Here is a 17,960-nt window from a genome sequence, read left to right on the forward strand (position 1 = left end):
CAAACACGGCGCAAAGACTACAGAGATATGCCAAAATGATAATAGTTATTTACGATGTAAACTGGCACAACTTTAAATTCCCAAAGGTGGTGATAGTTGAGATGTTAAACAACTGCGTTGGAATACAGTCCCAATAAACAGTCCTGACCGATCTAAGCTGGTATGATATTTAAAAAATGACAGTGGTAGAAAAATTGCGACAGAGACTGCGTATTTAAACATTCCAAATATATAATAAGTTGATAATAAGAAAAATGAGTAATAAATTTTTACTTAGGTTAAGTAATAGAACGTGGCTGTGTATTTACACATCCCTGCCAACTGTAATTAAAACTAGTATAATTCAAAAATTCCTGAAAAGTGTAAGTGTTCAGTATGGGAGCCGGAGTTACTGGACACAAGTTTGAAGGGAAAATGAGTGATTCTGTTATGTTTTTTCATTAATGCCCTCTGGGGAAACTGTCCTGAGCTTTCTTATCCAAAAACATTCCCGAGCAAGTCTGTCGGCCTTTGACCAATCCTCGTTGTGATCTATGATGGTGATGGTAAGTTTTTTTTAGATCAGCTTGGTCGTGCCCATGTGATCTTAAATGACGACTAACGGGGAGGTCGGGCTTGCAGGTGTAGTCACTACGATGACCATTCATGCGTTTGTTGAATGGCTGTTCTGTCTCGCCAACATACTGCATGCCACATCGACACTGAAGAATGTATACAACATTCTGGGTTTTGCAAGTTACATTACAAAATATTGTGTACACAGACCCAGTGGAGTGACAGTGCTCCTCTGAGGAGGCTGCCACTCAGCGGTTACAGGAACTTTGCGGATTTTTAATCAAATGAGGTTATAAGAAATGGGACATAGATAATGGGTTTGCGCGTGCTAACAATAACAGCCGCAATGACCTGTAACAGTACAAAAAGAAGAGGCGCAGCAAAATAGTTCCATTTGTTTTAACATACAATCCCACCTTTACCAACCTTTCACGTTTGATCCATGCCAATTTGCAAAGTATTGCCAATCACCCAAAATCCAAAATCTTTCCCGATCCTCCTGTCTTAGCTTTTCGGAGACCAGCAAGTCTAAAAGACTTATTTGTGAAAGCTGCCGTCTCCTCTAATAAAAGCTGTTCAACTACAGGATGGTGCAAGTCATGTGGTAACAAACGATGTCTGACTTGCCAACAAATACTGAATACTCAAACATTTACTTGTCACTCCACTGGGTCTGTGTACACAATATTTTGTAATGTAACTTGCAAAACCCAGAATGTTGTATACATTCTTCAGTGTCGATGTGGCATGCAGTATGTTGGCGAGACAGAACAGCCATTCAACAAACGCATGAATGGTCATCATAGTGACTACACCTGCAAGCCCGACCTCCCCGTTAGTCGTCATTTAAGATCACATGGGCACGACCAAGCTGATCTAAAAAAACTTACCATCACCATCATAGATCACAACGAGGATTGGTCAAAGGCCGACAGACTTGCTCGGGAAAGTTTTTGGATAAGAAAGCTCAGGACAGTTTCCCCAGAGGGCATTAATGAAAAAACATAAAAGAATCACTCATTTTCCCTTCAAACTTGTGTCCAGTAACTCCGGCTCCCATACTGAACACTTACACTTTTCAGGAATTTTTGAATTATACTAGTTTTAATTACAGTTGGCAGGGATGTGTAAATACACAGCCACGTTCTATTACTTAACCTTAGTAAAAATTTATTACTCATTTTTCTTATTATCAACTTATTATATATTTGGAATGTTTAAATACGCAGTCTCTGTCACAATTTTTCTACCACTGTCATTTTTTAAATATCATACCAGCTTAGATCGGTCAGGACTGTTTATTGAGACTGTATTCCAACGCAGTTGTTTAACATCTCAACTATCACCACCTTTGGGAATTTAGAGTTGTGCCAGTTCACATCGTAAATAACTATTATTATTTTGGCATATCTCTGTAGTCTTTGCGCCGTGTTTGGAAATTTTAAAATTGTTCCAGCGTTCGCTTAAATTGTATTAATTTCAAGATTTTGATAGAGTCTTGATTTGAATTGACATGATTGATTTGTCATCGTGCTATTACCGAGGAAGGATATCTGTTATCCGAAATATCTAACATATTGTTCGTTTTATCGTGTTTTTGGTGATGTTGTACTCTTTTAGACTTGTTATATATTATATTTTGTAGTGTACTGAATCATAATTATATGATCCATCGCCCCGTAAGATTTATCGTTGACTATTTATTCAGTCATTTAATATATATATATATATTCATTAAATAAAATAATAAAATAAGTAAAAAGTTAACAGTTCCATTCTATCGATTTCATCCTTCCATTGGGACTCTTCAGGATAACTGATGTAGTGTTGCTATAGGCGACATCGTTCAGGAGGTTTTTAAGACGTTCCGCCATTGTTGGTTATTAAAAGTTCTCTGTATTTAATTTCGATCGGAACGTTGTTATGAAATAACGTTACATCTCTTTTCTATATGCTTCATCCCGTCTACATTTAAAAATGGGCATTATTTGAAAAAGCTTTTTACCATAAGTATCAAGATGAGCACTAATTGGCGAATTTCTGTATTTTGGTTGTTTTATTTGTTCTTTGTGAACTCGCACCCGTTCACATAGGCTATTCCCGGTTTGTCCAATATAATTTAAGTCACAATCAGGACATGTGACATAGTAAATAAGATTTGTTGTCTTACAAGTCATATTGGTGTTCACATGAAATTTTTTGCCATCTTTAAATGATTTCATTTTGCCCGTTTCTAAGTATTTTGTATCTTGACCGCAAACACCGCATCTTGAATCTCCGCATCTTGAATCTCTGCAAGACTTTATTTCAAAGTCACTAACCTTTGGTTCGAACCGAGCTCTGGTTAAGTGTTTCTTTAAGTTCTTAGGTTGTCTTCGGCTGTAGATTAAGTTTCCTTCCAGTATCAATTTTTTCATAGTTTCACTTTCGTGTAGAATCGGGAGGTTTGATTTAATTGTATTTAAAGCGTTTGGTAAATACGGGTCATGTGTACTAACAAACGGTATTTTCTTTAAGTTTTCATCTGTGTCTTTCACTTTCGGGGTTCGTAATTCTTGAAGTGTTAATAGTTTAGATTTTCGAATTCCACTTTCGATTAGACCCTCTGGGTATAACTGTTGTGTCAAATAGCCCTTTAATTCCTTCAAACGTACTTCTGGAATGTTATGGTCAGATACTATAGCACAAATCCGCCTGGCCATACAGTAAGGTATATTTCGTTTTGTATGGGACTGATGACACGAATGAAAATTTAAGTATTGATGGATGTCTGTGGATTTATAATAAATATCCTTTGTTATATGTCTGCCTGATTTTAAGATGAGGATATCCAAAAATGGTAGTTGTGTGTCACTGGTTTCCATGGTGAATTTAATCGACGGATGTAAGGAGTTGATTAGATCTTTAAATTTATATAAATCTTTTTCTGATCTGCCCCAAAATATTATGCAGTCATCTAAATATCTTTTCCAAAATTGAATGACATAATCACAGAAATTTTTATTGAATTGGATAGATATTTGTCGATACATCTGTTGCTCTAAGTATCCCATCACTAAATTTGCGTATGTGGGGGCAACTTTAGTTCCCATGGCTGTACCTTTAATTTGTCTGTATTTGTTTCCGTTGAAATAAAATGTATTTTCTTCCAGAACTATTTTGGTAGCCTCTAGTATGAAGTTTGTTTCAAATCTACTGTCAATTTCATCCCATTTTTCGATCCAATATTTTACGGCTATAAGACCTAGATCATGGGGAATATTTGTGTATAGACTTGTAACATCAAAGCTTGTTAATAGTGTTTCTTCCGGAACTATGGCAGGAATGTGATTTAAAAATTCCATATCATCTTTGATATAACTTGGAATTGACGGACATAGATGTTTGATAACAAGGTCGATAAAATGACTTAGTCTTTGAGTTAATGATTCTGGCCCAGCTATAATTGGTCTTAATTTCAAATCGGCGGGACGGAATGTTTCAAAGTAGATATTGTTTTGATCGCGAACAGTATTTTGTATTTGTGCACTTTTATGTACTTTTGGAAGTCCATAAAAATTACTCTCTTTCGGATCAAAGTCACACAAGTACGCTATTTCCTTCTCGGTTAGACATTTGTCGTGGTCTTTTATCAGTTTCTTTATTCTCTTTTTTGTTGCTTTATCCGAGTTATTTGTTATTTGTTTGTAGTATTCATCATCATTAAGCTGTTCCAAAACTTTTTCTTTATAAAAGTCAGTATCCATAATGACGATGGCTCCTCCTTTATCTGCTTCTTTGATGATAATGGAGTCGTCATCTTTAAGACGTTTAAATGCATCCCGTTCATTTCGGGTTAAATTTTGTTTACATTTAGGTGCACAAACGGGAAATTTTGTTATTGTCTCAATGTAAGTATCTAAATAATCGTCTTTCCCCGGGCTTGGGGTGTAAGTTGATTTGTTTCTTACAAGAGATTTATCATGGTCCTTTTCATTTCCGAATTCTTATTTTAAATGGAGGATAATATATTTGTCTTCAGTTGCTTTGTCGGAGACCGAGACTAAGGTACTGTCAAAAGGTCTTAGTTTTTGTCCCACGCCGGGCAAAATAGATTCTATACTTTTGGAAGATGACCTAGAAAAGCTGGCAAGATCCCTCAGAATCAAGGAATATTTTTCTAAGGACACCACAAAAAGTACCACTGAAAGTGACACAAGTGATCTCGACTCAGATGACGACCAAGAAGATGTCGATGTTCCCAGATTCAGGAAAAAAAGTTCATGGATTCCGAAACCCAGTAAATGTGCAACTTTGGAACATATAATTGACAAAATTAAATCCGACGTAACACATCTGTCCACTGCCACTTCCCAAACATTCAGCAATTTATCGTCTGAAGAAAATGAAGCTGTGCGGAAACTTAAGAACAGAGATGACATTATAATTAAACCAGCTGATAAAGGTAGCGCTGTTGTGGTCATGGACAAATGTGACTACATTCAAGAGGCGGAACGTCAACTCTCTGATGAGAGATTTTATAAGAAATTAGACACTGACCCCACCCCTCAGTTCAACAAAGAGATCACAACAAACCTGAAAAACGTGTGAACAGGGGCATATTGATGAAGACACATTTAAATACCTAAAACCTGAAAAATCAAAGCACGGGCGTTTCTATCTTCTGCCTAAAATACATAAAGTCAATAATCCCGGTAGACCAATTGTTTCCGCCAATGACCACCCTACAGAGAAAATATCAGAATTTATTGACTTTCATCTGAGACCACATGTAGAAAATTTACCATCCTATATACAAGACACAACACACTATCTTAAGAAAATGGAATCTCTGAACCCTCTCCCACCTGAAATGATCCTTGTGTCGCTTGATGTTACCTCCCTCTATACCAACATCCCCCATGACGATGGTATTGAAGCCTGTAGGGAAGTCTGGAACTCTCGTAACACCTTACATCCACCAACTGAATGTCTCATCCAGCTTCTAACTTTGGTATTGAAATGCAATAACTTCACATTTAATGGCGAACACTTCCTCCAAGTTAATGGAACAGCTATGGGAACAAAGATGGCCCCATCTTATGCCAATATTTTTATGAGGAAATTAGAACAAAGAATTCTCAATTCATCTCTTCATCATCCCCTCTCTTGGTTCCGATTTATCGACGATATTGACATGAAGTGGGACAATACTGAACAAGAACTAAATGTGTTCATTCATCATGCCAACGATGCCCATCCCTCAATAAAATTCACATATGAAATCTCTGACTCTAAGATCACATTTCTTGACACTACAACGCAATTGAGGGATGGAAACATATTAACAGATATGTATTGCAAGCCCACAGACAAACATCAATATCTATCTCCTTTAAGTTGTCATCCTAAACACTGCACCAAGTGCATTCCCTACAGCCAGGCCATACGAATAAAAAGGATTTGCTCCACCAACGATATCGCAAAAAAACGTCTACAAGAACTTCGCGGTCACCTTAAACATCGGGGCTACAAAAGAAAAGACATTGATAAAGGTTTTTCTCATGCTAACAACATCAGCCGAGATGAGCTTTTACAATATAAAGACAAAAAGGTCAACAAGAGGGTGCCTTTTGTGTTGACTTACCATCCAAAATTTGACAGCTTATCTCACCTAATCCGTGAAAATTGGAAAGAGATCGAAAAACATCCTAAACTATCCAAGATCTTTCCCGAGCCACCTGTACTGGCTTTCTGTAGGCTCAAAAGCCTTAAAGACTTGCTGGTGAGAGCTGATTTATCCTCTCAAGCAGACTCTTCATCTATGGGCTCTTGCAAGGGTTGCGGAAACAAACGATGTCTGACTTGCAAACAAATACTGGATACCCAGACTTTTAACAGTCACTCCACTGGCACAGAATACACCATATGTTGCAATGTTAATTGCAAGACTTCAAATGTTGTGTATGTCTTACAGTGTAAATGTGGTAAACAGTATGTTGGGAAGTACAGCCGTTTCACAAACGAATGAACGGCCATCGTAGCGACTACCAATGCAAGCCAGACCTCCCTCTCAGTCGACATTTGAGATCTCCTTGCCACACTTAATTGAATCAATGACCACAACTTTGCTTGGTCTGAGGAGGATACACTTCGTCGGAAAGATTTTGGATAAGAAAATTAATAACTTTGGCACCAAATGGGATAAATGAAAAGATGTAGTTGGACTCCGTATAGTGCTTCACATTTAGGTTATATATTACTTATTATTACAGTCTCTGTTTCTTTTTCTTAACATTTTTCATTTATTAAATAAATTTGTTGAAGATACCAATTTAAATTGCTTAATTTTTTGAGGGATGTAAAAGTACCAAGCCACGTTCTTCTAGTTATACTTAGTCAAAAATTATTATATCATTTTAACGGCCGTTTGTTCGCGATGTTTAAATATTCAGACTCTGTTGTAGCTACTTTACTCTGTCAATTTCAAATATTTTAAAATTAAGATCCTTCAGTGCTGTCTATTTGGTAATTTTACAGACGTTATGCTTATACATGTTATACTATCATAATTGTCGTTCCCGATAAAGTTTTAGAATTGTTCAAATCGCACATTATTATTTGTATTTAAAGCATATATGTGAGCTCTCTGTTATAATAAGCCATATAACCTATGCCATGTTAAACAAATTTTTAGAATGATGCAAGCGTCTTAACTGATGTTCGGTTTGACTTTTTTATTGTATAAATTTCAAGATTTACTAAAAGTTTAATCTAAGAAGACTTAAAGATGATTCATTTAACATCAGAATCTGACTGACGAAGGATATTAATCTGAATCATCAATGCAATAAATAACAATGTTGAAACACTGTTAGTCACCAATTTAACTTTTTGACGTATGTATGGTATTTAAAAAATACACAAAAGGAAGATGTGTGAATTGTCTGTATGTATTTTTGAATTTGAACAAAACACATACTTAACCTACCTATTGCTTTCATTTGTTTTTTGTCCTTTTTGGTTAAATATATTGGCTTAAAAATGCAAAAAATGAAAAGTCTGTACAAAAAAATTCTGATTCAATATGATAGCTCTCCTGGTTTCAAACTGGTAGAACTTGGAATCTAACCCTTCAAAATATTTGTCAACATCCAATGAAAATTACCTTTCCAAACGAATTGCATTAGAATGAAATATTTACCACTGGACATGAAGCAAACATGAATCAATCAATGGACCTATTTTGAAATTATTATTTTTATTGGAAACTTTAACTTTTGATGCAACGTAAACCTTGAACTTTATATTTGGACGGATACTTTTTGATAATTGTTGGTTTTGAGGAAGAAGGAAGTAATGACACCTACCTGTCAAGTAACAAGCAGTTGTAGCTGCTAATTAATATATCATGAAAATTTATATTATATATCTTGTTTTGAGATAAGCAATACTGCATATATTTGATTCACACATGAGGGTGTTAGCTGGCCCGAGAACACAGTTATTTCGTAGTGCATTTCTTTTAGACAATAAATTCAAATTAAAAAAAACGCACCTGCTCTTTCTTAAAAAGATTTTTACAGTGTAGTGTACTACCAGTGAGACAAATAATATCAAAATTATAGAAACCTCTACCAGCTCTAACTTAAAATATTGACAATTCTGTGTTACGTGAGTGTAAAATTCAAATTGACAGCTTCAAACATGATAAAATTTGACCTTTTTACACTGGACCAAATCACTACTTAACATAAAGATTCAGCACCCAAATTTTTTTAACATGTAATTACATCCCCCTACTTAATATTTCATGCATTTAATATCAAGAAATAAATTGGGAAAGTGTTTTAAATAAAACATGCAAGTTATACACTGTTTACACTAGGGACTATATTCGTAGACAATGAAAACCAAAGGACGATAACTGTGTTCTTGGACCTAATAGGACAGAAAGACTTGACCAATCTTTATAAAAGTTTGCAAAGTTGCATGGCCATATGACATATATTAGAGAAACTAGGGTCATTTTAGTATTGACATTTGGATGTTTATTTTTGACGTATAAATTAAATATCTTCAACTGTCAAGATTTTGGCCTAAAAATTTGCTTTTTAAATGCTCTTGAATATTATATATTAAGTATTAAAAGCATCTGAACAATCATTTTATTTATCAGATGTATTGTAATTATTTCAAAGTCAAATTTATATGGGCCTATGTCTGAAAATAGAGATTTTCCAATTCAGGGAAGCCTTATATAAATATGCATTTTTCTCAGCCAATTTGAAGTTTTTGAAGTTTTTTAAGCCTAAATTATTCTTTCATACATATTAAATGTAATTTAAATGTATAGAAAAGTTACAAAAAGTATACCACATGAGTATAAAATGGTCTTGGGCCATGTAGTACTGAGAATTATTTAGAGTTGATTTAGGCGGTAGCCCATATTGACACAAAAATGCACACAGAAGCTATCAGAAATGAAAATGTGTTACTTTTTGCTCATTTCTATGCTAAGGTGTTGTGATACAAGAAGTCTAATTGCAAAAAGAAGCTTGCATTTAAATTTTTTGAAAGACAAATATGGTCTGATGGCCAGTTTTTTCACTTTTCAATGGAAAACTTGCATTTAGTTTTAGTCTCAATAGGCATAAATTTGGACCACTTACTGTCATACAAAAAAAAACATGGTAGCCTATGAAAGGAGTAAGGTGTACTGAATATAGTTAAGTGCTTTTTTTTACAGATTTAGTGATATATTTGGGATGGACTACAGATTTGATGTGCAAAGCTCTTCACATTTTACATACATCAATTAGGCCGTTTAACCAGGGCCAAGACTACAAAATATGCTGCACTATTTTTCTGTGATAAAGTAATTTTCCCTTTCTTCAGAGTTCACAAATGGTTAATTAAATTTGATTTAAGCATAGAAACACAAATATCAGGAACAAAAAAGCTGTCAGATAGAAAGTCAGTATGCCTCGTAAGCATAAAATGTAAACTGCTTTAAAATGCTTATTGTAGCCGTAGAATGACTAAATAGCACATTTTAACAGAATTTTAGGACTAAAGATGTAAATCCTTTATTTTGATTGAGTTTGACAAATTGAAACCAGCAAATCATTCAGGAAAGTTGCCAAAGTACAGAATCTAGATTTCAGGATTCCATCTCTTAGGCCCGAGAACACAGTTATTTCGTAGTGCATTTCTTTTAGACAATAAATTCAAATTAAAAAAATCGCACCTGCTCTTTCTTAAAAAGATTTTTACAGTGTAGTGTACTACCAGTGAGACAAATAATTTCAAAATTATAGAAACTTCTACCAGCTCTAACTTAAAATATTGACAATTCTGTGTTAAGGGAGTGTAAAATTCAAATTGACAGCTTCAGACATGATAAAATTTGACCTTTTTACACTGGACCAAATCACTACTTAACATAAAGATTCAGCACCCAAATTTTTTTAACATGTAATTACATCCCCCTACTTAATATTTCATGCATTTAGTATCAAGACATAAATTGGGAAAGTGTTTCAAATAAAACATGCAAGTTATACACTGTTTACACAAGGGACTATATTCGTAGACAACGAAAACCAAAGGACGATAACTGTGTCCTTGGACCAGCTAGATTGGATATACCATGATATAATGGTTAGTGCAAAATGGTAGAATTTTTATTGTGCTGAGAAAAGGGGGAGGATAGCTTAATTTCAAATAAACTTTGTTTCATGGTAAAGCATGATAAATGCATGATATCCTATTACTTTTATTACAGCAAAGTGTAAAAATACTTAGATTGATGCAATAAGTAGTTTTTACAAAACGTTATGTAAATATTATAGTTTGCTCTGACATTTACCCTAACAATTCTCCATTTATTTGTTTTGAGTGGAGAGATAATAATAAAGTTTAAATCAGCAGTTAGTCCTTATTGAAAAATTCAGTACATGAGATTTTTTTAGTAAATATATTTTTATCTGTTTTTGAACCTTTAAATATGTTAGATGGACTTTATTAAAACTTTTCACCACTCTTTTATCAGTTAACCACTGAACAGAATGATTTCATATCTTGTAAGCAGCTTGGCAGTGTTGAGTTGAAAGAGAAGTTACTACTCAGAACAGTCAGACACCTATTTTTTTTTGTCAATACTTTGAATTTAGTATGTTGAATCTGACTAAGCTAGATATTTTCCATCACACTTTCATGACTTTTCTCAAGTACTGTGGAACAGACAGACCTTATATTTAGTCATCATCTTGCAATTGACAGTGATGTGTTTAGAGTATCATTTGAGCACTTTTGTGACATTTATGACATACTATCAATTACCAATATGAGTGTGATAAGCAGGAAAATGCATGCAATCTGGTTTTATTAGTAGGTGAAAGCATGCCATAATATTTTATAAGCAGGACAACACATGCAAACTTGTTTTATTAGCAGGACAACACATCCAAACTTGTTTTATTAGCAGAGCAACACATAAATGCAAACTTGTTTTATTTGTAGGACAACACATGCAAACTTGTTTTATTAGCAGGTCAACACATGCAAACTTGTTTTATTAGCAGAACAACACATGCAAACTTGTTTTATTAGCAGGTCAACACATGCAAACTTGTAAACTTGTTTTATTAGCAGAACAACACATGCAAACTTGTTTTATCAGTAGGACAACACATGCAAACTTGTTTTATTAGCAGAAAAACACATGCAAACTTGTTTTATTAGTAGGACAACACATGCAAACTTGTTTTATTAGCAGGACAACACATGCAATCTTGTTTTATTAGCAGGACAAAACATGCAAACTTGTTTTATTAGCAGAGCAACACATAAATGCAAACTTGTTTTATTTGTAGGACAACACATGCAAACTTGTTTTATTAGCAGAAAAACACATGCAATCTTGTTCTATTAGTAGGACAACACATGCAAACTTGTTTTATTAGCAGGACAACACATGCAATCTTGTTTTATTAGCAGGACAACACATGCAAACTTGTTTTATTAGCAGAGCAACACATAAATGCAAACTTGTTTTATTTCTAGGACAACACATGCAAACTTGTTTTATTAGCAGAACAACACATGCAAACTTGTTTTATTAGCAGAACAACACATGCAAACTTGTTTTATTAGCAGAACAACACATGCAAACTTGTTTTATTAGCAGAGCAATACATCTATGCAATCTTGTTTTATTAGTAGGACAACACATGCAAACTTGTTTTATTAGCAGGACAACATATGCAAAATTGTTTTATTAGCAGAACAACACATGCACACTTGTTTTATCAGTAGGACAACACATGCAAACTTGTTTTATTTGCAGAAAAACACATGCAAACTTGTTTTATTAGTAGGACAACACATGCAAACTTGTTTTATTAGCAGGACAACACATGCAATCTTGTTTTATTAGCAGGACAACACATGCAAACTTGTTTTATTAGCAGAGCAACACATAAATGCAAACTTGTTTTATTTGTAGGACAACACATGCAAACTTGTTTTATTAGCAGAACAACACATGCAAACTTGTTTTATTAGCAGGAACAACACATGCAAACTTGTTTTATTAGCAGAGCAACACATGTATGCAAACTTGTTTTATTAGTAGGACAACACATGCAAACTTGTTTTATTAGCAGGACAACATATGCAAAATTGTTTTATTAGCAGAACAACACATGCAAACTTGTTTTATCAGTAGGACAACACATGCAAACTTGTTTTATTAGTAGGACAACACATGCAAACTTGTTTTATTAGCAGGACAACACATGCAAACTTGTTTTATTAGCAGAACAACACATGCAAACTTGTTTTATTAGTAGGACAACACATGCAATCTTGTTTTATTTGCAGGTCAACACTTGCATTAATCTTGTTTTTATTAGATTTGAAATACACCTAAGGTTTTTGTGTATCTTTCAAGATTACAAAATAAGCTTTTGCTGAAATGTTGCTGTTCTATCATTCTGAAAATAACATTACTCCTAACTAATGACATTTCTTGTCAGTATCTGACTCGCTAGAGATTGTTGAAGGATGGAATTCCTCTAAAGATGAACATTTAGTTGTATTACTTATTTATTGCAGATTAAATGCTGATGGAGTGAGAGAATACTTTCCAGCACCATTAGTTTTGAAGGGATTATTGGATTTATGTTCCAAGCTTTTTCATATACAGTTTCAGGTTTGTAGTTCAGTGAATTTATACTAGTAGTATGACAACAGGGTTTTATTGCAGAAAATATAAAAGATAAAGAGAAATTGTAAAAGCAAAAGTGTTCAGCAAAATAAAAATCAACTAATTCATTTAGCATGATTAAAATAATCGAATATAAATGCCCATGGTTAAATGAAAAGAAATATACGGCTGCCATGAATTATTTCTTAATTCAGACATTATTGCAAGGTTTGTAGTAATGCAAATAATAATCCGAGTAAGTAAAAAGAATTCACATTTTGATACCTGATACACATATCTGTTGGCAGATTTTCTTGAAATAGCAATAAGTGAACTCTCATTTTTGTCCATTCTTTAACAATTGCAATAATAAATGCATGCAAGAATTTCAGAATTTACAGCAAGTCTTAAAACTAGTTCAGTCTTAAAACTAGTTCAGTCTTAAAACTAGCCTGGTTAATAAAAAATCATCACTTCAATAAAGTGATAATATCAGATTATTACATGGTATTTTTCATATCATATGTATTATCACCCCTAGGTTCAATGTCAGCCCAAGAGCCGCATGGTTTGAGGGCTGATATTGACAGAGGGGTGATAAAACATGGGATATGAAAAATGACATGTTTTGATCTTTTTATACGACCGCAAAAATTGAAAATGTTTTGGTTGTATTTTGGTATCACGTTGGCGTCGTCGTCCTCGTTAGAAGACATTTGGTTTTAACACTATAACTTCAGTATAATTAAATAGAAATCTATGAAATTTTAACACAAGGTTTATGACCATAAAAGGAAGGTTGGGATTGATTTTGGGAGTTTTGGTCTCAACAGTTTAGGAATAAGGGGCCAAAAAGGGCCCAAATAAGCATTCTTGGTTTTCGCACTATAACTTTAGTATAAGTAAATAGAAATCAATGAAATTTAAACACAAGGTTTATGAACACAAAAGGAAGGTTGGGATCGATTTTGGGAGTTTTGGTCCCAACAGTTTAGGAATTAGGGGCCAAAAAGGGGCCCAAATAAGCATTATTCTTGGTTTTCGCACCATAACTTTAGTATTAGTAAATAGAAATCTATGAAATTTAAACACAAGGTTTATGACCATAAAAGAAAGGTTGGGTTTGATTTTGGGATGTTTGGTCCCAACGGTTTAGGAATAAGGGGCCCAAAAGGTCCAAAATTGAACTTTGTTTGATTTCATCAAAAATTGAACAATTGGGGTTCTTTGATATGCCGAATCTTACTGTGTATGTAGATTCTTAATATTTGGTCCAGTTTTCAAATTGGTCTACATTAAGGTCCAAAGGGTCCAAAATTCAACTAAGTTTGATTTTAACGAAAATTGAATTCTTGGGCTTCTTTGATGTGCTGAATCTAAAAATGTACTTAGATTTTTGATTATTGGCCCAGTTTTCAAGTTGGTCCAAATCGAGGTCCAAAATTAAACTTTATTTGATTTCATCATAAATTGAATAATTGAGGTTCTTTGATATGCCAAATCTAACTGTGTATGTAGATTCTTAATTTTTGGTCCTGTTTTCAAATTGGTCTACATTAAAGTCCAAAGGGTCCAAAATTAAACTAAGTTTGATTTTAACAAAAATTTAATTCTTGGGCTTCTTTGATATGCTGAATCTAAACATGTACTTAGATTTTTGATTATGGGCCCAGTTTTTAAGTTGGTTCAAATCAGGATCCAAAATTATTATATTAAGTATTGTGCAATAGCAAGAAATTTTCAATTGCACAGTATTCAGCAATAGCTAAATGCACAATATTGCGCAATTGCAAGAAATTTTCAATTGGAGTTATCTTTCTTTGTCTAGAATAGTAGTTGAATCAGCTTAAATCATTGTTTTACACAATATACAATGTACATGATGTATATTCACTTTTACTACCAACTGATAAATTAAAACAATCTTTACCATTCAGTGATAACAAGCACTTTTTTTACATTTTAATATTTTATGATGTATTTAAATGAGAAGTTATTGTTGCAAACTCCATAAGAAATTTGAATTGAGATCAGTTTTGAAATAAGGGAAAGGGGGATGTGAAAAAAAATTGGGGGGGGGGGGGGGGGGTTCAATTTTTCTCATTTCAGATTTTATAAATAAAAAGAAAATTTCTTCAAACATTTTTTTGAGAGGATTAATATTCAACAGCACAGTGAATTGCTCAAAAGCAAAAAAATTTAAGTTCATTAGACCACATTCATTCTGTGTCAGAAACCTATGCTGTGTCAACTTTTTAATCACAATCCAAATTTAGAGCTGAATCCAGCTTGAATGTTGTGTCCATACTTGCCCCACGGTTGTATAAAGCTGTGCCCTGTGGAGCATCTGGTTATCATATGCTTCAACAATGACGAAAAATAACAGTTTCATATAATTATATTGACCCTTTTACGTGGTTCCTAAATAGAAGTTCAAAGAGTAAAAAGTTCACGCACGTAGGACCCCAAATTTAGTACATTCGATATGAAATCTTTCTATCATATGCCTCAACAGAAAAGAAAAACATTTTAATAAGGACTGAACGACAAAAATATAATCCATCAATGTACATTATTAACACTGTTTGGAAAAGTCAACTTTTTTTTAAAGTAACTTTCTAAATTATGTTGAAAAAATGCATTTATTTAATTATTTGATTGTTGGTTTTTTTTTTTATTATTTTACAAAATATACTTTCCAGTATCCAAATATTTGTATTTAGTTGTATACTACTTTCAGTGAAAACATAGCATTGAGGTATATTTTCTGGAATTTGCCGAGTATCATCGGAATGCCATGCGATAACGTTACGGAAAGGCATGTGATAAACTTTTCATATCAGCCCGCTAAGCACCAATTTGAAAAATACGGAATTTAAGTTGAATTAATGTGATTATCATACAGTAAAAATCATATGTTATTTAGTCTAAGTATATGATAATAAAATATATGACTGGCCTGTGTTCAAGGTATCCTGATACCTCCTCTGACATAAAGCCTAGTGATTAATAATAACATGCCTTCTTCTAAATGAAGGTTTTAATGAGGGTTCCATCAGAACAAATAACAGGTAAAAATTCTTGCCAAATGATGTTAACAGTAATTTTATGGCGATAAAATGTACACTTTTTAAATGATTTCCAAAAATATTTGTAGACCTCTGACGAACAACAACATGGATCTTTTGACAAATCACGGTAACTTTTTTATCAATTTGACGCTATTGCTAGTCAATATGACTGTTTGATGCCTGACATCAAAGGGCATTACTACCCTCATTCATATTTAGTAGTATTTATAAACCTTTTGTAAAAATAACTTTAACAAACATATTTTTATTTTGTTTTGTAATAAAACTCTGGATTTTTAAATTAATGATGACTGTAACTCTACTGAATTCCTTGACTTACTTCTTTTTTTTTTGTGCTTTGAATTGTCATTTCTACCTCTACAGATCAGCACAGTGTTTGTTTTAGCAGCCTCTCCATAAATATAATTTATAAAAGTAAACCATTATAGGTTAAAATAGAATCTTCAACATGGAGCCTTGGCTCTCACCGAACAGCAAGCCTAAATGTATACTAAAAGATATACTTTTCATTCTATTTGATAATGCTGAATAGTATTGTTTTATATTTCAGGAAAACAAAGATGTTCCAGTTTGGCATGAGGATGTATGGGTGTATAATATCCTGGACAAAGATGGTACGTCATGTATTGCAATATATTGGGAAGAATTGGGCTTACCTCATTGATTATCCTATTTACATAATTTTTTTTTCTGGCCTTAAAAAGGAAGAAATAGGTATGCTGTTTCCCCAGCAGCAGCCACAGCAGAGTCAACAATGTATTAGTTTGTGATTAGGTCTAGTTTATGGGTCAAGTCTAGTCAATAATATTTGGTATGTTCCTAATTGTTTAATAATTTGCATATTACATTTTCATAGAGATTATTTGGCCCCTTCCCCTCAGTCATGGTTTATCAACTTTGAATTTTTTGCTTAGTTTGAATGTATTAGTTTGTGATTAGATCAGTTAAGATTAACTGCTAATGTTAAGTCAATAAAATTTGGTATGCAAACTTATTGGCATTTTCAAGTATTGTTTCCATGGAGATTATAATGCCCATCCCCTTCTTTATTCTCCAAATTCTATTACGCTTGACCTGAGAATCTATTCCAATTGAACTTTTGATGTCACACAACAATCACTTTTCCATTGTGGCGTCAGATCTTTTCTATTATGACATAAAAAATTTACAAGAACTTTTGAGATGTTATGTAAGAGCAGAAAAATAGGGATAAGATGTATTGATCTTGCAATATTATATTTGAACCAACACAATCATGTTCTGCTTCTAAAAAAAATTAAAGTACTATATTTTTGATCAACAGAAACACTTCAATTAAATGATACAAGTATATTGTAGAATATCATGCTATTACCTTGGTGTGACCTTTCTAAGGGCTTATGCACTGACAGCTAGAGCTTCATTTTTAGCTCACCTGGCCTAAAAAACCAAGTGAGCTTTTCTCATCACTTGGCGTCCGTCGTCCTTCGTCGTTAACTTTTAGAAAAATCTTCTCCTCTGAAATTACTGGGTCAAATTTAACCAAACTTGGCCTCAATCATCATTGGGGTATCTAGTTTAAAGAATATGTCCGGTGACACGGCCAACCAACCAAGATGGCCGCCATGGCTAAAAATAGGACATAGGGGTAAAATGCAGTTTTTTGCTTATAACTCAAAAACCAAAGCATTTAGAGCAAATCTGACATGGATAAAATTGTTAATCAAGTCAAAATCTATCTGCTCTGAAATTTTCAGATTAATCGGACAACCCGTTGTTGGGTTGCTGCCCCTGAATTGGTAATTTTAAGGAAATTATACCCCCGCTTTAAAAAAGGGGGGTATACTGTTTTACCTCTGTCTGTCAGTCCGTCCGTCAGTCCGTCCATCCATCAGTCCGTCAGTCCGTCAGTCAGTCCGTCCCACGAAACTTCGTCACATTTTTCTCAGGAACTACACATCCACCCTTTCTGTAATTTGGTATCAACATTTATATATGTCAGCCATACCGTGTGATGCATTTTCAGATTCATCACTTGACAACTTCCTGTTTACCGAACACTTGTATGATTTTACACATGATAGCCAAGTTGAAAATTTTCGTCACATTTTTCTCAGGAACTACAATACAAGGATTTCTGTAAT

At 33.7% G+C, this 17,960-nt stretch overlaps 1 protein-coding gene across 1 annotated transcript in view; it reads left to right on the forward strand.

The window, feature by feature from the left end:
* The window catches only part of LOC143045804 (uncharacterized), a 99,175-nt gene that overhangs the window by 57,525 nt on the left and 23,690 nt on the right, over nucleotides 1-17,960 (forward strand). Inside the window, exons 10-11 of the mRNA XM_076218576.1 lie at nucleotides 12,655-12,751; nucleotides 16,388-16,451. Coding sequence (XP_076074691.1) covers nucleotides 12,655-12,751; nucleotides 16,388-16,451 — 161 coding nt within the window. The remainder of the gene's footprint in view (nucleotides 1-12,654; nucleotides 12,752-16,387; nucleotides 16,452-17,960) is intronic.

This window comes from Mytilus galloprovincialis, chromosome 9 (assembly GCF_965363235.1).
Source record: "Mytilus galloprovincialis chromosome 9, xbMytGall1.hap1.1, whole genome shotgun sequence".
Classification (NCBI taxonomy): domain Eukaryota; kingdom Metazoa; phylum Mollusca; class Bivalvia; order Mytilida; family Mytilidae; genus Mytilus; species Mytilus galloprovincialis.